This window comes from Hippocampus zosterae, chromosome 11 (genome assembly GCF_025434085.1).
Source record: "Hippocampus zosterae strain Florida chromosome 11, ASM2543408v3, whole genome shotgun sequence".
Taxonomy (NCBI): Eukaryota; Metazoa; Chordata; class Actinopteri; order Syngnathiformes; family Syngnathidae; genus Hippocampus; species Hippocampus zosterae.
Genome location: NC_067461.1, coordinates 23,596,929 through 23,618,329, shown reverse-complemented (window position 1 = coordinate 23,618,329; position 21,401 = coordinate 23,596,929). Strand labels below are relative to the sequence as shown.

The window sequence follows — 21,401 nt, the reverse complement described above, 5'->3', positions numbered from 1 at the left end:
GTTGTTCCCGGGATCTGTTGCAACCACTCATCTAGTTTGGGGGTCACTGCCCCGAGTGCTCCGACCACCACAGGCACGACTGTCACCTTTACCTTCCAGGCTCTCTCCAGCTCCTCTCTGAGCCCTTGGTATTTCTCGAGTTTCTCATGTTCCTTCTTCCTGATGTTTCCATCAATTTGGACATCCACGACAACGGCTTTCCTCTGCCCTTTATCTATGATCACGATATCTGGTTAGTTCGCCATTACCATCTTGTCAGTCTGGACCTGGAAGTACCACAGGATCTTCCCTCTGTCATTCTCCACCACCTTCGGAGGTGTTTCCCATTTTGACCTTGGGGTTTCCAGTCCATACTCCGCACAGATGCTTCGGTAGACTCTGCCAGCCACCTGGTTATGGCGTTCCATGTCGGCTTTCCCTGCCAGCATCTTACACCCTGCATTTATATGTTGGATCGTCTCAGGTGCCTCTTTACACAACCTACACCTTGGGTCTTGTCAGGTGTGGTATATAATAAGATAAGATAAGATAAGATATCCTTTATTCGTCCCACAATGGGACCTTCAATGGCTCTGGTGCTCAGGGCCTGCTCCTGAGCAGCCAGGATGAGTGCCTCTGTGCTGTCCTTCAGGCCAGCCCATTCTAGCCACTGATGGGACTTCTTGAGATCGGCCACTTCAGTTATGGTCTGGTGGTACATACCGTGTAGGGCCTTGTCCTCTCATGATGGTCCCTCTTCTAGCTCCTCATCCTCTGTTCCCCATTGTCTGAGACATTCTCTGAGTACGTCATCCGTTGGAGCCTTCTCCTTGATGTAATCATGGAACTTGGATGTTTCATCCTGGACAGTGGCTCTCACACTCACTAGTCCCCGGCCTCCTTCCTTTCGGCTTGCGTACAGTCTCAGGGTGCTGGATTTGGGATGGAACCCTCCATGCATGGTTAGGAGCTTTCGGGTCTTAACGTCCGTGGTCTGAATCTCTTCCTTTGGCCACCTTATTATTCCTGCAGGGTATCTGATCACTGGCAGGGCATAGCCGTTTATTGCCCGGGTCTTATTCTTGCCATTGAGCTGGCTTCTTAGGACTTGCCTCACTCGCTGGAGGTATTTGGCCATAGCTGCTTTCCTTGTTGCCAGTTCGAGGTTGCCATTGGCTTGTGGTATACCGAGGTACTTTTAGCTGTCCTCAATGTCTGCTATTGTTCCTTCAGGGAGTGAGACCCCTTCAGTGCGTCACCAACCAACTACATTTTTCAAGCCCGAATGACATCCCGATGTCGCTGCTGTAGATCCTGGTTGTGTGGATCAGGGAGTCTATGTCCCTTTCGCTCTTAGCATACAGCTTTGTGTCATCCATGTAGAGGAGGTGACTGATTGTAGCTCCATTTCTGAGGCGGTATCCATAGCCTGTCTTGGTGATTACTTGGGTTAGGGGGTTCAGTCCTATGCAGAACAGCAGTGGGGAGAGTGCATCACCTTGTTATATGCCACATTTGATGGACACTTGGGCAAGTGGCTTGCCATTGGCTTCAAGTGTGGTTTTCCACATCCTCATCGAGTTCGCAACGAAGGCTCTTAGGGTCCTGTTCACCTTATACAACTCCAAGCATTCAGTGATCCATGTAGGTGGCATCGAGTCATAGGCTTTCTTCAATCAATCCAGGCTGTGCACAGGTTGCTATATCGGGACCTGCAGTCTTCTGTGACTGTTCTGTCAACTAGGAGCTGATGTTTGGCTCCTCTGGTATCTCTACCAATGCCCTTCGGTGCTTCGCTCATGTATTGATCCATGTGTCCACTTATATTCGCTGCAATGATGCCTGACATGAGCTTCCATGTTGTGGAGAGACAGGTTATTGGCCGATAGTTGGATGGGACTGCACCCTTTGAGGGATACCTTCATGATCAGGATCGTTCGCCCTTCGGTTAGCCGTCCTGGTTGAGTCCCATCCCTCAGTAGCTGGTTCATTTGTGCTGATAAGCGCTCATGGAGTGCTGTGCTAAACGTTTCTCTCACACTCAATCTCCTCACATTCCATGTGACTATCACTCGTTCTCCATTCTTACCCCGAGCTTCAGTGCTGTTTCCCCCTTCCCGTCCCGCCGCTCCCTTCCTCCTATCTCCCCTTCTTTCATTCCTCTCTCTTCTTTTGTCGTTTCTGCTCCTTGCTCCCCTCTTACTACCGGGGCCTGGATGAGGGTGAATCCCCACCAGGCTGTCTTTCACCCATCCTCCCACATGTCTTTTGTCCATCCCGCCTTGCTTGCGCTTCCTTCTCACCATCCCCATCCCACCCCCTGGGGAACCTTCTCGGTCCCACCGCTTCGCGCCACATGCGGGTCCTGAAAGGGCCCTCACCTGACTTTTGTTTAAGGAGGGTTTTGGGGACGGCTACTCCCACTTCCCTCCGTTCCGGCGGGGCGAGCATTGGGTGTCTCTCCTTCTGGTAAGGTCCCTCCTCCTTCCCAATCGGCTGTTGGGCACTCAGCCGCAGCAGGGGCTCGAGACCCCCCGCACTCCCCCTCGCGCCACGTGGAGGCATCCCACCATGCGAGGCCTCATAGCATCTGATTCCGGTTTAGTCTCCATCCTCATCCTCTTAGACTTGAGCGCCGCCTTCGACACAATCTCTCACCCTATCCTCCTCAATAGACTCTCCTCCATTAGTCTCTCCCACACTCCCCTCAGTTGGTTCCACTCCTAGCTCACCGGCCGCACTCAGTTTGTCCAGCTCAAATCCTTCATCTCAAAGCCCTCCCCAGTCACCACAGATGTACCACAGGGATCTGTCCTAGGTCCCCTTCTCTTTATCATCTACTTCCTGCCTCTTGGCCATATTGCATGCTCACCTTCCACTCACATATCAACACCATCACCCGCACTGCTTATTCACACCTCCGCAATATTACCAGACTTCGCCCTTCCCTTCCCTCACCCACCGCACCACTGCTATTCTTGTCCACAGTCTCGTCACATCCCGCCTTGATTATTGCAACGCTCTCCTCTTTGGCCTACCTCAAAAGTCCCTCCATAAAGTCCAGCTGGTTCAAAACGCCTCTGCTCGCATCATCACAAAAACATCTTCCCAGCAGCACATCACCCTCGTTCTCCAACAGCTCCACTGGCTCCCTGTTCAACATCGCATCAATTACAAACTCCTTCTATATACGTATATGGCCATCCACAACCTGGCCCCTCCTTACCTGTCCGACCTTCTCCAGGTGCATATTCCCCCTCGCTCCCTCAGATCCTCGTCCTCCCTCCGCCTGTCAGTGCTCCCTGCCTGGCTGAGCACCATGGGAGCCAGAGCCTTCAGTCGCGCTGCTCCAAAGCTTTGGAACAACCTACCTTAAGATCTCCAAAACTGCACATCTCTTTCCACTTTCAAGTTCCGTCTAAAAACACACCTGTTCAGGATTGCCTACAACACATAGCTCTTCGATTTCCTATGTTTTTTATGAATGTATGTCCTGTTTTTATATAATATCTCGCTTACCAATTTTTACAATGTATTTTCTTAGTGTCTGTGTCCACCAGCTGGCAAGTGGTGGTCTTGGATTTGAGTATGAGGTTGGATAATTCAGTAGTCGTGGGTGGAACAAAACTGGAGAAGAAATGACAAGGAGAAGAAGGTTCAGATGTAGGAGGGAGCAGGCAGGTTTTGATGGAGTTGGTGATGGATCTTAAGGATTTTGTAGTTGAAGTGTTCCATTATGGAGTTGCAGGTTGCTGTGGAGTACAGGTGGAGGGGGAGAGAATTTGGTGGCGGGAGGATTTTGTTCACGACGGAGAAGAGAGTTCTTGAATTTCCTTCGTTGGAGAGGATGAGGCCGGAGTAGTAGCTGGATTTGGTTTGTGCAATTTGGTCCTTGTATTTAGTGATATGGGTAGTGCACATGTCCTTATGGACGGTGAGACCGGTTTTCTTATAGAGTCGCTCAAGTTGGCGTTTTTTTTATTTCAATGATCTAAGAGCGGGTGTAAACCAGGGGGCAGATGTAGAGAATGAACCAGTCCTGGTCTTCAGGGGGGCGAGAGAATTTATAATATTTTTGAAGCAGGCATTGTAGTGAGCGGTGAGGTCATCCGGGTTTGAAAGGGCGTCTGGGGGCGGGGAATAATGGAGCAGAAGGTGTCAATGTTGACATTTTTGGTATTATGAAAAGAAATGAGGCGGGAGGTTTTGATTGTAGAGAGACGGAGTACGGTGTTAAAAGTGAGGAGGAAATGATCGGTTTCAGGAAAAACATCAGCAGTGGGCTTGGAGGGGGAGAGGCCAGGGCAGCAAACCAAGTCCTCGCTTACCAATTTTTACAATGTATTTTCTTGGTGTCTGTACAGTGTCCTTGGGTGGCATGAAAGACGCTTTTAAATAAAATGCGTTATGATTATTATTATTATACCACCAATGTCAGAGTTTGGTTCGCATTGCCAGCAATAAGTCGGAATCGTTTCCAGTGAGGGTAGGACTCTGCCAAGGCTGCCCTTTGTCGCCGATTCTGTTTATAAACTTTATGGACAGAATTTCTAGGTACAGCTGAAGCGTTGAGGGGGTCCGTTTTGGTGGCCTCAGTATTAGATCTCTGCTTTCTGCAGATGATGTGGTACTGTTGGCTGCTTCAAGCGGGCTCTCCTACTCTCACTGGAGCGTTTCGCAGCCGGATGTGAAGCGGTTGGGATGAAAATCAGCACCTCCAAATCTGAAACAATGGTCCTCAGTCGGAAAAGGGTGGAGTGCTCCCTCCGGGTCGGGGAGGACATCCTGCCCCAAGTGGAGGAGTTTAAGTATCTTGGGGTCATGTTCATGACTGAGGGCAAGAGGGAACGAGAGATCGACAGGCGGATCGGTGCAGCGTCTGCTGTGATGTGGACGTTGTAGGAGGAGCTGAGCCAAAGGGTGAAGCTCTCAATTTACCAGTCGATCTACATTCCAATCCTCATCTATGTTCACGGGCTATGGGTCGTGGCCGAAAGAACGAGATCCCGGATACAAGAGGCCGAAATGAGTTTTCTCCGCAGGGTGTCCGGGCTCTCCCTTAGAGATAAGGTGAGAAGCTCGGTCATCCAGGAGGGGCTCAGAGTTGAGCAGCTTCTCCTCCACATCGAGAGGAGCCAGATGAGGTGGCTTGGGCATCTGATTCGGATGCCTCCTGAACGCCTCCCTGGTGAGGTGTTCCGGGAGTGTCCCACCGGGGGGATACCCCAAGGAAGACCCAGGACATGCTAGAGAGATGATGTCACCCAGCTGGCCTGGGAACGCCTCGGGATCCCTCGGGAAGAGCTGCAAGAAGTGATAGGGAGAGGGAAGTCGGGGCTTCCCTTCTAAAGCTGCTGCCCCTGCGACCCGGCCCCGGATAAGAGATAGAAGATGGATGGATGGATGGATTTTTACAGCATCAGAAAATGTTAATAATGTTTCTGTCATGTTTGACCTCTGACAGAAACCATATTAAAACAAAAATCAAATTTTCCCTACCATCTTTTTCCATTTTCAAACATTTTTGAAAAATATCCAGGGCAGGGGTGCCCATTACGTCGATCCTGATCTACCGGTCGATTTAAGACAGGTCCCAAGTAGATCCGAGCGGTGTAGAGGAGAAACAACAATTTGTGTGTCTTTGTATATGTTAGTAATGTAGTTTTTGTGTTAATGTATGCTGCACCCTAATCATCCTATCAGTCTCATTTTCACCCAAAAATATTAAAAAAATAAAATAAAATAAAAAAGGTAGATCATTAACCTACGGTGGATCGTGATTACGTCACCGGAAGTTGTTAGCGCTCAGCAGTCTGCAAATGCAGCTTGTGATCAGACCTGTTAAGCTTCATCTTTTATCGTCATTATCCTCATTCAGAGTTTGCTTTGTGTACAATTCATTGAGGGTACGGGCAAAGACTAGAGGGCCCAGGGCAGCAATTTAAAACGGTATGCGTGAGCTACGATAGTAGGTTGCAAACAGGCTGCAAAAGTGCATCGCATGCCTCTGCTTCAGGCTGTTTCTCATCATGGCATGCCAATGCGTGTGTGTGTGTGTGTGTGTGTGCGAGCGCTCCCAGTGATCAGATAACCTGCAGGAATAATACGGTGCCCAAAGGAAGAGATTTCGACCATGGATGTTAAGACCCGAAAGCTCCGAACCATCATGGAGGGTTCCATCATAAATTCAGCACCCTGAGACTGTACGCAAGCTATAAGGAAGGACGCTAGGGACTAGCGAGTGTGAGAGCCACTGTCAAGGATGAAACATCCAAGCTGCATTAATACATCAAGGAGAAGGCTCCAACGGATGACTTAGTCAGAGAATGCCTCAGCCAATGGGTAACAGAGGATGAGGTGCTGGAAGAGGGACCATTGTGGAAGGACGAGCCCCTACACGGGATGTACCACCGGACCATAACTGAAGTGGCTGATCTCAAGAAGTCCTATTAGTGGCTAAAGAGGCCTGGCCTGAAGGACAGATCAGAGGCACTCATCCTGGCTGCTCAGGAGCAGGCCCCGGGCACCACGGCCATCGAGGCCCAGATATACCACACCAGACAAGACCCAAGGTTTAGGTTGTGCAAAGAGGCGCCTGAGACGATCCAACACATAACTGCAGGGTGTAAGATGCTGGCAGGGAAAGCTTCCATCGAATGCCATCACCAAGTGGTTGGCATAGTCTTCTGAAACATTTGTGCAGAGTAGGGACTGGAAACGCCAAGGTCAAAATGGGAAACACCTCCAAAGGTGGTGGACAATGACTGAGCGAAGATCATGTGGGACTTCCAGATACAGACTGACAAGATGGTAATGGCGAACCAACCAGATATCGTGATCATAGATAAAGGGCAGAGGAAAACCGATGTAGTCAATGGAGCGGTCCCAAGTGATGGAAACATCAGAAAGAAGGAACACGAGAAACTAGAGAAATACCAAGGGCTCAGAGAGGAACTGGAGAGAGCCTGGAACATAAAGGTGACAGTCGAGCCATTGATGGTCGGAGCACTCGGGACAGTGGAACTCAAACTAGATGAGTGGTTGCAACAGATCCCGGGAACAACATCGGACATTTCAGTCCAGAAAAGCGCAGTGCTGGGAACAGCAATGATACTGCGCAGAACCCTCAAGCTTCCTGGCCTCTGGTAGTGGACCTGAGCTGAGACAAGGGATTTTTTTTTCCATCTGTCATAACTAATTGACATGTTCAGTCGGATGTGTCCTCCGTGACAGTGGCTCTGTCGAACCCCTGAGACTGATACCCCAAATCCCTCAGGAATGATCAAACCCAGGTTAAGAACCACTGATCTAGGTGAAAGGTACATTCCAGAATGTGGCAAAATTTTGATGCCTCACCCTCATCATTTTTTCTCCCCGTTATACAGATCCAGATTATTTTACTCATGTATGACAACTTTAAAATATTACTTTTTTTGCTTGATTCTCTTCCTATTTTCAAATACCGTCTTAAAACTCGTCTATTCCAGATTGCATACTCTGTTTAAATTAGATCTTTTAGATCTTTTGCTGTGTTTTATTTGTAGTTTTAATTTTTGTTCTTGCTTGTAAAGTGTCCTTGAGTGTTTAGAAAGGCGCTTACAAAGAAAATGTATTCTTATCATTATTATTATTATTATTATTATTAAAGTGTGATTAGTGCCCTGTAAAATGATGACGAAGGAAGCTCATGGCTGTGAGAACTAATGTAAATTTCTCTGCTCATTGACCATCAACACTTCATACGTATATTGTGTTAGATGTTTCAATTGTGGCAGACAGGTTCACTCAACATTGGTGATGGGGGACCCACATTGACTGCTGTGCTGACCGCAGCAGGGAAAGCCTGTCTGCCTTAGCCGAGCAACCCAAAACCACAGTCTTTCTGCATGAAAGAAATGGGTATGGACAGCTCGCCGCCGATAAGGTTCAACCCAAACCATACAATCAATTTTGTTTATATTCGGTGATGTATTCTTTGCGAGCAACGTCACTCTTCCTCAGCAGAAGTCCATCCTCCTATTATTCAAGATGTAGTGGAGGAGAGACGACCGTTTGCTTCAATCAACATTTGACTCTGTTATAAATGACCAGAAACACAAAATGCAGCACCTCACAAGCACTGAAAGCATTTCTTTTAAAAGAAGACTGAAACCAGACCCAATTGCTGGTATAGTGTTGTGTCTGGATTTTCATGCTATGGTAAGCCTGTTGTGAGCCAGCCGCTGTGCCTCATGTAAGCAATTTACGAAGTGTCGAGCAAATTACCAGTCAGTCGCAGCGATCAGTTTATGCATGAAAAGGAAATGTGTGAGAATGCCATGAACACATGCCAGAATAAGTGTGTCCAGCTCTGCATTTTGATACGTCCACTGGGAATAACACTGCTCCTGCATCTAATGTGTAGTCAAACACATTTCACAATTTTCTACCAAATATGTTTCTTGCTTTTGAAGAAAGGCTGTGTAGACTTTTTCTATAAATATTATTGCGCGTGATCAACATTGTGTCTCGTCAGCTGTGTTTGCCATGTCAACGATGGTTTGTGGTCAGTGCTCTACTCCCAGTTAGTCATGCAAACCCCCCACACCACAGCACAATTTCATTACAGTAAACATTCCCATCCCCAGAATTCTACAAAAAGGAATTTCCTTCACCCGGAATAAAAACCTATGCATTAACATTTTGATTACGATATTACATGTTATCGGAATTTACGCTTACCTGGATGGAGACGGAAGGCCGCGGGAGCTTAAATATACGCAATGCCCACCCGTTATCAGGACAGATTGGACAGCACAAACACGAGTCCGTACAAGAGAAGGTTTTCTGTATTCATTGCAATATCTAAGAAACTCAAGAATGTTTTCAAGGAAAACATCACTGCAGTTTTTTGTTTTTTAATGCAGGCAAGCCCCTTAACATAAAACTGATTGTCTACTGGAAACACAATAGAACCGTGCAATGAAATTACCTTTGACCTAAGCAAACGTTTAACTCAGGGGTCGGGAACCTATGGCTCGTGAGCCATATATGGCTCTTCTGACGGCTGCATATGGCTCGCAGAAAAATCTTTAATTATGAAAAAAAATCGTGAGACTCCTTTTCGCATGCGCGAACTGGCTTTCGAGTCGCCGGTTCGCTGCGATTTTATCGGGAAAGTGGCAAACGTACACATCATTGTGTCTAATTATCCATCTATCAATCGCCTTTGCAACGCAGATGAGGCAGAGACACTGTTCAAGTGGGGTTGCCTAATTTGCTGTCGAAAATAGTGGCCGATGTGCGCATGTGCGTAAGATCAGGAAATAAACTTGTTTTAATCGCGTTGTCAGTTAATTTTAGAGACCATTTTGAGAAGATGGCTAAAAGAAAAAAAGATGAGTAGTATCGTACTTTTCAGCAGGAATGGACAGAGGAATTTGCCTTTATGGAGAGAGCAGGTTCCGCAGTGTGCTTAATATGTGGCGATAAAATTGCATCGATGAAAAGGTCCAATATAAAGCTGCACTTCGACACCCGCCACACGACATTTGCATCGAAATATACTGCGGGGGACAGCAGGAAGAAAGCATGTCTAGAGCTTGTATCAAGAGTGCAAGCTAGTCAGCAGCAACTTCGTGTTTGGACCCAACAAGGTGACTGGAATTCGGCTGGCATTGCTGCCACGTTCGCAATTGTGAGAAACGGAAAGCCCTTCACGGATGGGGAGTACCCCAAAGCATTCATGCTTGATGTTGCCAATGAACTTTTTGATGACTTTTCGGATAAGGACAAGATAATTAAACGGATAAAAGACATGCCTCTGTCGGCAAGAACTGTACACGACCGCAACGTCATGATGTCAAAACAAATCGAGGCAAGGCAAGTGAAGGACATAAATGTGGCACCTGTTTTTTCTCTCGCCTTGGATGAGTCAACGGACGTAAGCAATTTATCCCAGTTCAGCGTGATTGCAAGGTGTCGTCGGTGACATTACTTAAAGGAAAGTCTTGCAGTTTTGACGATGAAATGGACAACAAACGGGGAGGATTTATTCAAGTCCTTCACTGAGGTCGCTAAAGAAAAAAATCGACCGATGGATAAACTTGTTTCGGTGTGCACTGATGGTGCTCCGTGCATGGTGGGGAAACACAGAGGATTTGTGGCACTTCTTCGTGAGCATGAAAAGAGACACATCTTAAGTTTTCACTGCGTCCAACATCAGGAGGCGCTTTGTGCTCAAATGTGTGGCGAGCAGCTTGGAGAAGGTGATGTCGCTGGTTGTTCGGGTGGTCAATTTTATTGTTGCCCGAGCTTTAAATGATCGTCAGTTTATAACACTTCTGGATGAAGTTGGGAATAATTATCCTGGTCTGCTTCTGCACAGCAATGTGCGTTGGTTGTCAAGGGGGAAGGTGCTCAGCCATTTTGCAGCTTGTCTGAGGGAAATCCGGACTTTTCTTGGAATTCAAAATGTCGAGCATCCTGAGTTAGGTGACACCTGAGTGGCTCCTGAAAGTCTCGTGGACTGAACATCTAAACCAGCTTAATGTGAAAATGCAAGGCATTGGAAATACAATTTTATCCCTGCAACAAGCAGTGTTTGCATTTGAAAACAAGCTACAACTTTTCATCGCCAACATTGAAACAGGGCGTTTACTACACTTTGAAAAACTGGGAGAGTTTAAAGAGGCATGCACAGCAAGTGATCCTGCTCAACATTTTGATCTTCATCAGCTAGCAAGATTCACATCTAATCTCCTGCAGTCATTCAAATCTCGCTTTGGAGAATTTTGCGAGCGCAGTCATCTTTTTAAGTTCATCACCCACCCGCACAAGTGGACAGTGGACAGCGCTGACCGTAGTTACATTCCCGGTGTCATTCCTCAGTCAGAGATTTTGAGCTACAAGCTGCTGACTTGAAGGCCTCAGACATGTGGGTGAATACGTTCAAGTCACTGAATGAAGATTTGGAAAGACTTGAACGACTGCAAGCAGAGTTGGCAAGCCAACACAAGTGGACAGAAATGAAAAAACTTCAACCTGCAGACCAGCTAATTGTCAAAACTTGGAACGCGCTTCCCGTCACATACCACACACTGCAGCGTGTGAGTATTGCTGTACTGACAATGTTTGGCTCTACCTATACATGTGAGCAGTCTTTCTCACATTAAAAGAACATTAAGACCAACCTACGATCACGTTTAACGGATGGAAGTCTCAATGCCTGCATGAAGCTTAACCTCAACAAGTATCAACCAGACTACAAAGCCATCAGCAAAACCATGCAGCACCTGAAGTCACATTAATGATGTATGATTAACGGTGCACTTTTGCAGCCCGTTAACTATCGTAGCTCACAAGTACATGGTGAATTGTACACGAGACAAACTCTGAATGAGAATAATGATAACGATAAAAGATGCAATTGCAGACTGCAGAGCACTAACAACTTCCGGTGACGCAGGTCACGCGCCGCTGTGAAGTGAAAGATTTGCTTTATTTTATTTCATTTTTGTAATAGTTTTTGTCAAAATGAGACTGATAGGATGATTAGGGTGCAGTGTACATTAACAAAAATATATATTACTAACACAAAGCACAAAGACAAACAAATGATTGGTTGGTTTTTTTTCTCCTTGACACCCCTCACGATCGTCTTGGGACCAGTCTGCAGTTTACCGGTCGATTGTGATCAACGTAATGGGCCCTGGTATATACTGTATGTTCAAGGTGCATGCTAACTGGAAGGGTTAGCAGTGAATGAGTTTGTAATCTTGATTCTGACATTATTCCAATTTAGTTGTTTTTGACAAAGATAAACAACGGTCCCTAAATTTAAACTTTGACAGCTGTATCGAGCGCCATATCTTTGTTTTGTTCGTGTTTTTCTTTTACAAACATTTAATATTGTTTAATATTGGAAGTCAAGATGGCGCCCGAGTAGGCAGCCGTCGGCAAGTGTTTTCATGAGCCTTGCTTTTTTTGTTGTTTTTGTGTTTGTTTTGTCACTTTGTGTTTGTTGTTATGTCGTGTGGACCTGATGTGGACTTTTTTCAGCATTTTTTTTGGCCACGACATTCATCAAGGAGGAAACTCTGTGCTTGGTGGTTGCGCCTTCTCGGCAGCATGGGTATACGAGCACTGTTTTTGACTGGGAGGAATGTCGGCGCCATTTGACTGTCGTTGCTGGACTGTCCCGGGGCGATTGTGTCTTGCGCCTGTAATGGGCAGCATTTTTCACAGCCCTGCTTTGTTCAGCGGAGAGATAAGTGCTGTTGAACGGTCTGCAGCTGGATGGATGTTAAGTCTTGAGGAGCCGACGATGAGAAGAAAGGAGCGTTAGCGCGGAGCGCCGATGCGGATGTGGAACTGGGAGTCGCAGCTTGGAATTGAAGTGAATTTACATCGGACAGGAGATGTGAGCCAATCTCTTTTTCGTCAATGGACGCTACAGCTTCGTGTTTGCTTTCAAAAGCAGACGTGTGCACATTTTCAGCATGACGTCTCTGATCCAGTGGTGAAAGGACACTTTGATCCGCTCCTCTTTCATCTATAACTGCTTCGTACGACAAAGTGTATGCAGAAAAGTGGTAAAGATTGCACGACTGTCAGTGTCCTATATGTTGTGTTGTGTTATTTTTGTTATTTTGACTTCAAAATGGCGCCGCGTGAGTGGCTGCCTTTCCAGCAGCTCCTATATTTTGTTGTTCTACTTCTTCCTTTCATAACTTTGATGCTGTGAATCGGGAATTTCTCCATTGCGAGACTAATAAAGGTTTTCTTATCTTATCTTATATTGAACAGAGAAAATATATGTGGTGATGTCAATAATCTGACCTGCAGGGGCTCATAGTGGGGTCTAGCACTGCTAGCTTCCAAAGGATCACCATTTCATCACACATGCTGGCACAGGCATGAGCTGCTACATCCGTTTGACCATTGCTCCGTCCAGTGTGTCCACTGGCACTGCTGTGTGATGTCGACGTTCGAACACTATACCACCAGCTGATGATCTGAAAATAAACACAAACATCACAGACAAGAGTGAACAGTTAAGAGTGCCAAAAAGAACCATTTATTGTTTCTCTCAAAGATAGATTGCTTTACTCATTCACTTCCAAAGACAATTTTAAACATCTGCTCAGACTTGGTCTAGAATTGGCTGGTACTGAATGAATTAAGATTGTGTTTTTCAAACCCTGAGATATTGTCAGGTGTGCCATGGGAAATAATTCCAATTTGTATGCCTGTACCCTATCACCTGGCAGAGTAATCATGTATTACTCTTCCATACCGGTAGGTAACAGCAGCAGCTAGTCAATTGCCTTGTGTTTCGAGATAAGCTAAGTCTCTGACGTGAGACAATACAACGAAAGCTATCTTTCATTTGGATTTACTTTTACCGGAGATGCAACGTCACCGACTACGTTGTGCTTCGTATGTGGTGAAAAGCTCTCCAACAGCGCTATGGGACAATGACCACCTGCGATAGATGAACATCCGAGAAGTAGGGTTTGCCCCCCTCCCCTAGGAATTTGTGTGTAAGGGGTTGTGGGTACCAGCATGTTTAAAATATGTAAACAGTATTTATACTTTATATATTTGAGACAAAGACTATAGTAGTACACATGTTTACTTATATCTATAATTATAAAACCTTATCCAGTAATTAACATTCATCAACATTGTCTTTATGCAGCTGTGACTGTGTAGACCAGGGGTGCCCAAACTTTTTGGATCGAAGATCTACTTTTCGATCAACTAACCTCACTGGATCTACCCTTACCGGCGCGCACACGCACACACACACACACACATTTAAGATTTACCTGCTTTATTTTTTAAATATTTTTTTTGTGTGAAAATGAGACTGATAAGATGATTAGTGTGCAGTGTATATTAACACAAAAATATATTACTAACATGTACAAAGACACACACATTTTTTTTTTCTTCTCGACACTCCTCGGATCTACTTGGGACCTGTCTTAGATCTACCGGTAGATCAGGATCTACCTAATGGGCACCCCTGCTCTGAGTCATTCGGCATTTTTTTTCTGAATGCAGTACTTTGGGGAAAAAAAACGCGATGCACCTCGGCCGAAATAGCGAGGGATCACTGTAATACTTTCATTGTTAAAATATGCTTTTTTCACATTTTCAGCTTGTTGTATGCCGCGGAATTTTTTCAATGAAAGAAAAATGCCTTGGCTCAAAAAACACAGACAAATTCCGCGTTTTGACATCATCAAGGCCTAAACAATCTTCTGAGCAACTATAAGGTAGATGTGGTTCACCCAGAAGGCGAAAACAGCAAATATTAACACATATTTCCTTTAACTAGTAGGTGGTGCTAACACTCTATATTCTAGTGAATAAAGGACTGAAACCATGCAGCTTTCTGTTCATGTGACAACTTTGAAGGGCAGAAGAATTCTCCTGTTTTCATTTTTTTTTAAATTTTGTGTGGACAAATTCAACTGTCAACCATCCTGCAGGTAATAGTTTGTAACTTGGAGTCGACTTCAGGCCTGGACTCTCATGAAATAAATTTTTGAAAGAATAGGATTATATCCGTCAAGTTACGGCAGTTTTTGTTGTGACAGCAAATCATCCGATTTCTGGTGCCGTAAAGGCCACGTCTTCTCTTGAAAAGTCACAATATTGGGTCGAACACATGATCAATGTATTCAAGCTTTTCTGACAAATATTCAACTTGATCCGTTGAATGAGCTCAGCGATGTACTGTACATCGTGATATACATTGTCGTTTGGGATTTTTTTTAAGCATGTTCCGAGGAGTTAAACATTTCCCAAAACCCCCAAAATGATATGAAAGCAGGAGTTGTCAAAATGTGTTTGATGTGTCCAAGATTTCTGGCTTCATAGTTTTATGATATCTCTCCAGAACTGCTTAAGTTATAAACACGGATGGGGGTGTCTAGTAGTAGTATATCCAGTCTACTGTATAGTCCAAGATGTCAAAGGTCAACTAAGTGTCCGTCAGGGGCTCATAAATCACTATTTGGTGGTATGAAGAGAAAACACCAAAGGAGGTTTTAAATGCAAAATAAATAAAGCAGAGTATGTGTTTTCCCCCTTACATGTGTAGTTGATTTCTTCCCATGAGAAGAAGTTGTGGCAGAAACTGAGGCTGAGGCTTCCTAATGATAGGGTAGCTACCACCTGTTCACAAAAGGCCCTTGATGCAAATGACTGGACAGAGGTTGGTTGTAAAAGGCAAAATGTTGCACATGGCTTTTAATTCAAATGTCTATTGTCATAAAGGGTAAAGAAATGATCAGAGGAGGTTTTAAATGAATAAGGCACAGTAAATGTTTCTTCTTACCGAACCGGTAAAACTAAAACATTTTATTATTCCACTCTTTCATCTCAAACTGCTTTAAACAACAAAGCGTATGAGGGAAAAGTAGTTAGGACTGCACAACTGTCCGAGTTTTATGTTATGTGTTGTGTTCATTATTTTACTTTATAAACGTATTTTATGTTATGTGTTGTGTTTATTATTAAACTTTATGTTAACTGTTTTGTTAAGCGCTTTGTTACAACTGCTGCTGTTGTGAAAGTGCTATATAAATCAGCATGTATTGTATTCTTACCCTTTTTATGCTGAATTTGTCAGGTGTGCTGCAGTTTCTGTGTGTGTGTGTGTCTGTGTGTGTGGAGGACTTGCAGGTTTGGTGTGTTGGAGATGTCGGCAGTTGAGTTCCATCACCCTGATTACTGCTGCTGTGAAAGACACTCTGGGACACCAACCCATCATCAGATTGTCTACGTTCTAAAACGAGTAGGGAACTACGGTTCCTTGAGAGCCATATCCTGCTGTTTTAGATCCCTCCCTACTCCAACACACCTGATTCAAATGATCAGCTCATCAGCAAGATCTGTCAAGGCCTAAAACTCTCGAGGAACCGGAGTTCCCTCTCCCCCTGTTCGAAAAGAAACCACTTGTTGCCATCATCGTTTTTGGAAATCTTGCATTGACTGCTTGCCTGCATAGATTCCATGCTTCGTGGCAAGAGCTTCTTGGCATATCATACATACAGGCGTTTATCTTATATCTATGAAAAAATGTGTAGCTGTCCACTCTTTATTAAATACTCGGCGCACATTGTTCACTTTCCTTTTCGCTACTATCCTTTTACAGTAGGGCTCAAATGGCAATGGCTAAGGTAAATGAGAGCGAATTCAAGACCATTATTTTTGTACAAGACAATATGAATGTGAAAGAAGAAAGGGTGAAAGCGGACATGAAAGAGATGCCAGCGATTAAGCCTGTTCCCCGCCAAAGAGTGACGTCACACACGAAGAATATTCACAGCAAATCAAACAAACAAATCTGATTGCATAGAAGACAGTGGATGTGGGTTTGGCAGTCGAATACACTTCAGCTCCAAGTTCACTCAAGGTCGGTCAGTGCGCCATCTACTGGAGAAATGTGTACAATATGAAATGATTGAACGATTTAAATAAATATATTTTTTGGACAAGTTCAGTGGGCCGTTTTAAAAGCCCTGTAGGGCCGTATATGTATCTACATGAGATCAAACATGCCAGGATTAGACTTTTTTCCCCCACTGTAGGGGGCACTGCAGAGACAATTTTTTTGTAATTGTTTCAGAGTATCTATTTACACGGCTAGTCCCAAGAATGCGCAGTTTGGTGAATTTTCATGCCCCCCAAAATGTGATTCACTGTGCAAAATATAATAGTTAATGATAAATAGAGGGCAGCCCGGTGGGGCAGTGGTTAGCGCGTCGACCTCACAGTGCAGAGGTGCAGAGTTCAATTCCAGCTCCGGCTTCCCTGTATGGAGCTTGCATGTTCCTAGGTGTGAGTGCGAGCGCGGATGTTCACCTATGTGTGCTCTGCGATTGGCTGGCAACCGGTTCAGGGTGTCCCCCGTCTACTGCCTGAAGACAGCTGGGATAGGCTCCAGCACCCTCCTGCAACCTTTGTGAGGATAAGCAGATCGGAAAATGGATGGATGATAATTAGAGCTGCGGGCAACTTGCCCTTGCCATTTTGGGGTGCTGGCACCTGGAAATTTGGGGAGAGGTTTAATGGCAAAATAAATCTCTAGTATACAGATTTACAGCTTTTGCCAGGCCTGCTGTGTGTTTCTAGGGGGCGCTACTGGGCCATTGTTTAAAAATCACACAATAAACAAAGAAAATATTGATTATTTAGCGAGGCGTGATATGTGTGCAAAGTTTCGTACGTTTTCGCAAATGTTTTACTAATTTAAATTCGCGTCATTTTTCTTATACAAAACTATACAGTGCATAGCTATATATAGCCATCTCGTTACGTGCGTCCCACGTTGGTATATTAAGATATTTTGTGATGTTTTCTTTAATCAATGTATTTCTTCTCAGTGAAAAAACTGCTTTGAGATGATTGCATGACTTGGTGACTTGCTTGCCTAAGCAATTTCAGAGATGGACTCTGGAGCCTGCTTTGACGACTTCAGAGATAAACTATTTAGCCTGCCTTGACAACTTCATAGTCTGCTTTGTTTGAATTGTCAAAACTTGATTGAGATCAATGCCACTTGATTACACAACAAACAGTGTGGCGTAGGGAGGGATGAGAATGGCCACTCACCTCTCCCAATGCACACACTTTAGAGGATAAAAGGAGGGGAGCGATGCTCCTCAGCAGAGTCCGCTATGGGTTTCCGTACAAACGCCTAGCTCGTATTGAAGCTCACTCTGCTGAGGGTGTTGGCTCTCCACCCTACTGGCACACGGTAAGAGTTCTTTAGCTTCATACAACTTGTTTGAATTGTGTTATCATTTCTGTGTGGGACCAATAAAGTGCCTATTGTTGGTAGCCAGAAGTGTCTTGTCGTTATTTCTGAGTGCCTATCTCCGATGATCCTTTATAAAACTTGATATTCATTCAAATTGAGTATCAGAAGTGTTTCAAAACATTTTTGGCGTTGTCGGCAGGATCACTGGAGAATACATTCAGAAATGGCTTGTTGTTTTGCTAGAAAAATGGCTTGTTGTTTTGTTAGAAAAACTGTGAAAGGAGAGGAAGTGTCTCCTAAGGAGGATTGCGTTTCCGGATGGGAAAGCAATGAGTTTAGGGAAATAGGGAAACTCCTTAGACGGTACGGGGGACGCCCCAAGCCATGGATGTGAGCATTTCCTTCGGCTTCTCCACCGCTGATTAAGGATATACTCAGCCAGGTGGAGATAAAAGAGAAAGCCCCGCTGAGGGGGATTCGTGAGATGTTGTGGATTTGTGCTGAAGCTTGGAAAGAAAGATCAAAGGCTTTGGATAAAGAATGTGCTTCAGAGTTATTAAAAGATAAAAAGATAACTGAATTAGAGGAAAAAATTAAAACGCTTGAATCAGACAGAGAAAAAGCGCAAAGAATGTTAGAAAAATCAGTTTCTTACATTTCTCAATTGGTACGAGAAAAAGGTAACAAAAAACCACGCCAAGCTCACCCGAAACAGCTCCGCTCTTTTACCATGGAATTGCCCGAGAGTTGGGAACCAGAAGGGTGGCGCGGAGACTTGTGGGGAGATGGTGATGGAGAAATGACATACGGTGGAGAATTGAAACCTCAACCACTGTATCCAGATTTGAATCAAGTAAAAATACAACCCATCACCCGCAGGCGGGAAGAGAAACTGGTTGTTCCTCCTATATTTCAGGAAGAAAGAGATGCAAATGGTGTGGTGATAGTGGATGGGGAAGGAAACCCCATTGTGCGAGCAACTCCGCAGCCACAGCCCCCACCGCGAATAACAATAACATTGGAGGATTTTTCACAAGAAGAAATTTCTCATTTGACAACAAAATATAGACAAAAACAGGGAGAACCTACTGACGCCTGGATAAGGCGAATGTTTGAAGAAGGAGCAGATTCTGTAGGGCTTGATGCAGGGGACTATTTGCGCTTCGGTGGCCTTAACAATGACTCGCGCTTGAACACTGAATATCGAGCATTGGGCCGAGAATTGCGAGACGCAGACCGAATGACACCGTTTACCCTGTATGCAATGGCTGCGCAGGCGGTGTATCCCACTTGGCATTACTGGCCTGAGGTCAAAGGCCAATGGTCAACTATGCGTGATGCGATACATCGTATGGGAAGATTGTGCACTCGCGAAGCCATCTCACGGGCAGGCCATGCTTTTATTGATGACTCACCCATACCAAAAGTGGTGCGAGATGCAATGATTAGAGACGCCCCTTCTCATTATAGATCAGGAGTACTTACCATCTTGCTAGGAGCAGCTGAGAACAGTTTCAGTGATGTTAAAACGTGCCTAATGGAATTGGCGACTTTGGGAGACTGGGGAGACGCAACGCGCACTCCCCGACCTGAATCAAAGAATTATAGGTCAGAAAAAGAGGAGAAAAAGGCAAACTCAAAGTCATCTGAAGGGAGAGGGAACCGACGGGAAATGTGGAGGCCACTGATAGCAGCGGGAGTCCCGGCCGACGAAATTGACGGGCTACCCACTAGTGCCCTAGCCGCGAAATGTAAACAACGCGGATTGAAAGTCAGTTGTTTGAGTATGGGAACAAATAAAAAAGAAAGAAAATCAGACATAGCACAACTAATGACCCTCTTAAAAGAAATGGTATCGCCGGGAGTGCAGCCAACAGCCCCTCCCCTTGAAACTTACAGAGAGGAAGAGGATGAGGAAGAAAGTACAGACTCAGATGAAGACATGCTGGTTGACGTAAGAGGCCCCAGCTATATCGCAGCAGTAAAGAAAGGGCGGGCAAAGCCCAAAAGCAAGGGAAAGAATAAGGACAGGAAATCACGAACTTTTGATCTCCTCAGCTAGGATGAAGGCCAAACTCAGTCAACCAGCCAGAGTCAAATCGTCCACCGTTGGTCAGTAGGGGATATCCGACCCCACGTCCAACTTGAAATTTATTGGAACAATTCGGTACAAAAAGTAATGGCACTGGTTGACACAGGAGCGGAGGCCTCATTGATTTATGGAAACCCTGACAAAATGAAAGGTGAAATAATTCCTTTAAGGGGATTGGGAGGACAAGTGGTGAAAGGAAAAGAAGTTGTCCCCCCCATTAAAAATCGGAAAGATGCCGAAATAAAAATTTGAGGTCGTTGTGACACCTATCCCAGAGTGGATAGTTGGAATGAACATTCTGGCTAGAATGACTTTGCATTTGAAAATGGGAAAATTCCAATTCGGAACAGTAACGGAAACTGAGATACGAACGATTTTGGTAGGAAAGGTAAAAATGGCACCATTTCCCATACCTAAAGCCACAGAAACAGTCTCCCTTAAACAATATCGAATTCCGGGGCGACAAGAAGAGATCACTGCTACCATCAAAGAATATTTGGAAGCAGGTGTGCTGAAGCCGGTAACCACAAAGTGGAACAACCCCTTGTGGCCGGTAAGGAAATCAGACAATACACGCGGAATGACCGTTGATTACCGACAATTGAACAACCGACCTGTGGGGTCAGGAGTGACTCCTTTGATTCGAATGATTTCAAATCAAGAACCTGTAATGGTCACAGAAAGTATTAAAATGTGGAAAATTGACCCAGAGGCTGAAATTCCCGTCAGAGTCACGCCTGGCTGTGCCGGACTTGATTTGCGAACTTTGGCACCTGTAACACTCCTCCCTCATGAAATTCAAATTGTTAAAACAGGGTTGGGTCTGCAGTGCCCGAAAGGCACTTACGGTCACATCCTTCCTCGGAGTGGCCTGTCACTGAAAGGCCTGACCATCCAGGCAGGAGCGATAGATGCAGACTATCAAGGAGAACTGGGAGTAGTGTGCAAACTACTCTCAGACCAACCCTTGGTTTTGGAAAAAGGAGCTAAAATAGCACAGAAAAGTGGGTAAATGTACCCATAAACAAATGCTATATGCGAGAGAACTAATCATGTTTTTTCTTGTTATTTAGTGTTTAACCAAATTTGTTACAGGTTAGAGAATTAATGCCTTGGTGGGAGTTGCTGATCGGGAGACCTGCTAAAACCGGACGAGACCATGGACCTCATTGGGCGCCGCGACACTGGAGGTGTCGTCTGCTGGGTCATCTGCCTCCTTGCCGTTGGTGCCATGGTCCAGCCCTCCTGGGGGATGACCGAGGGCTGAACCTGCAGGACAATTCAAGAAGCTAGATCTATACAACTTGACGGTATCCTACTGAATATCACTTGTAATCAGCCGATAGTGATGTGCGACCTCGACATCCTTGAAGTGATCAAGGGAAGCGTGGTGACAGTCACCGCCCTGGACACGTCATGTAAACTGAACGCCACGGTGTTCTTTCATGATGGGGACTGGTACTACGATGAAAAAAACGAATGCGACCCTAATCATCAGGGATCAAACTGGACAATAGTGGCGGATGAAGACTTCATCATCGGAGACAGCGAACCTATTGGGCACAATACCCG

The 21,401-nt window shown here is 45.3% G+C and overlaps 1 protein-coding gene and 1 long non-coding RNA gene across 3 annotated transcripts in view; one reads left to right on the top strand and one right to left on the bottom strand.

Moving 5' to 3' along the window:
• zswim8 (zinc finger, SWIM-type containing 8) overlaps window positions 1-21,401 on the bottom strand; it is a 204,509-nt gene that overhangs the window by 92,606 nt on the left and 90,502 nt on the right. For both annotated transcript variants that reach the window (XM_052080981.1, XM_052080982.1), the window contains exon 9: window positions 12,799-12,974. In XM_052080981.1, coding sequence (XP_051936941.1) covers window positions 12,799-12,974 — 176 coding nt within the window. The remainder of the gene's footprint in view (window positions 1-12,798; window positions 12,975-21,401) is intronic.
• Window positions 1-21,401, top strand: part of LOC127610769 (uncharacterized) — a 75,769-nt gene that overhangs the window by 41,148 nt on the left and 13,220 nt on the right. The window lies entirely within an intron of this gene.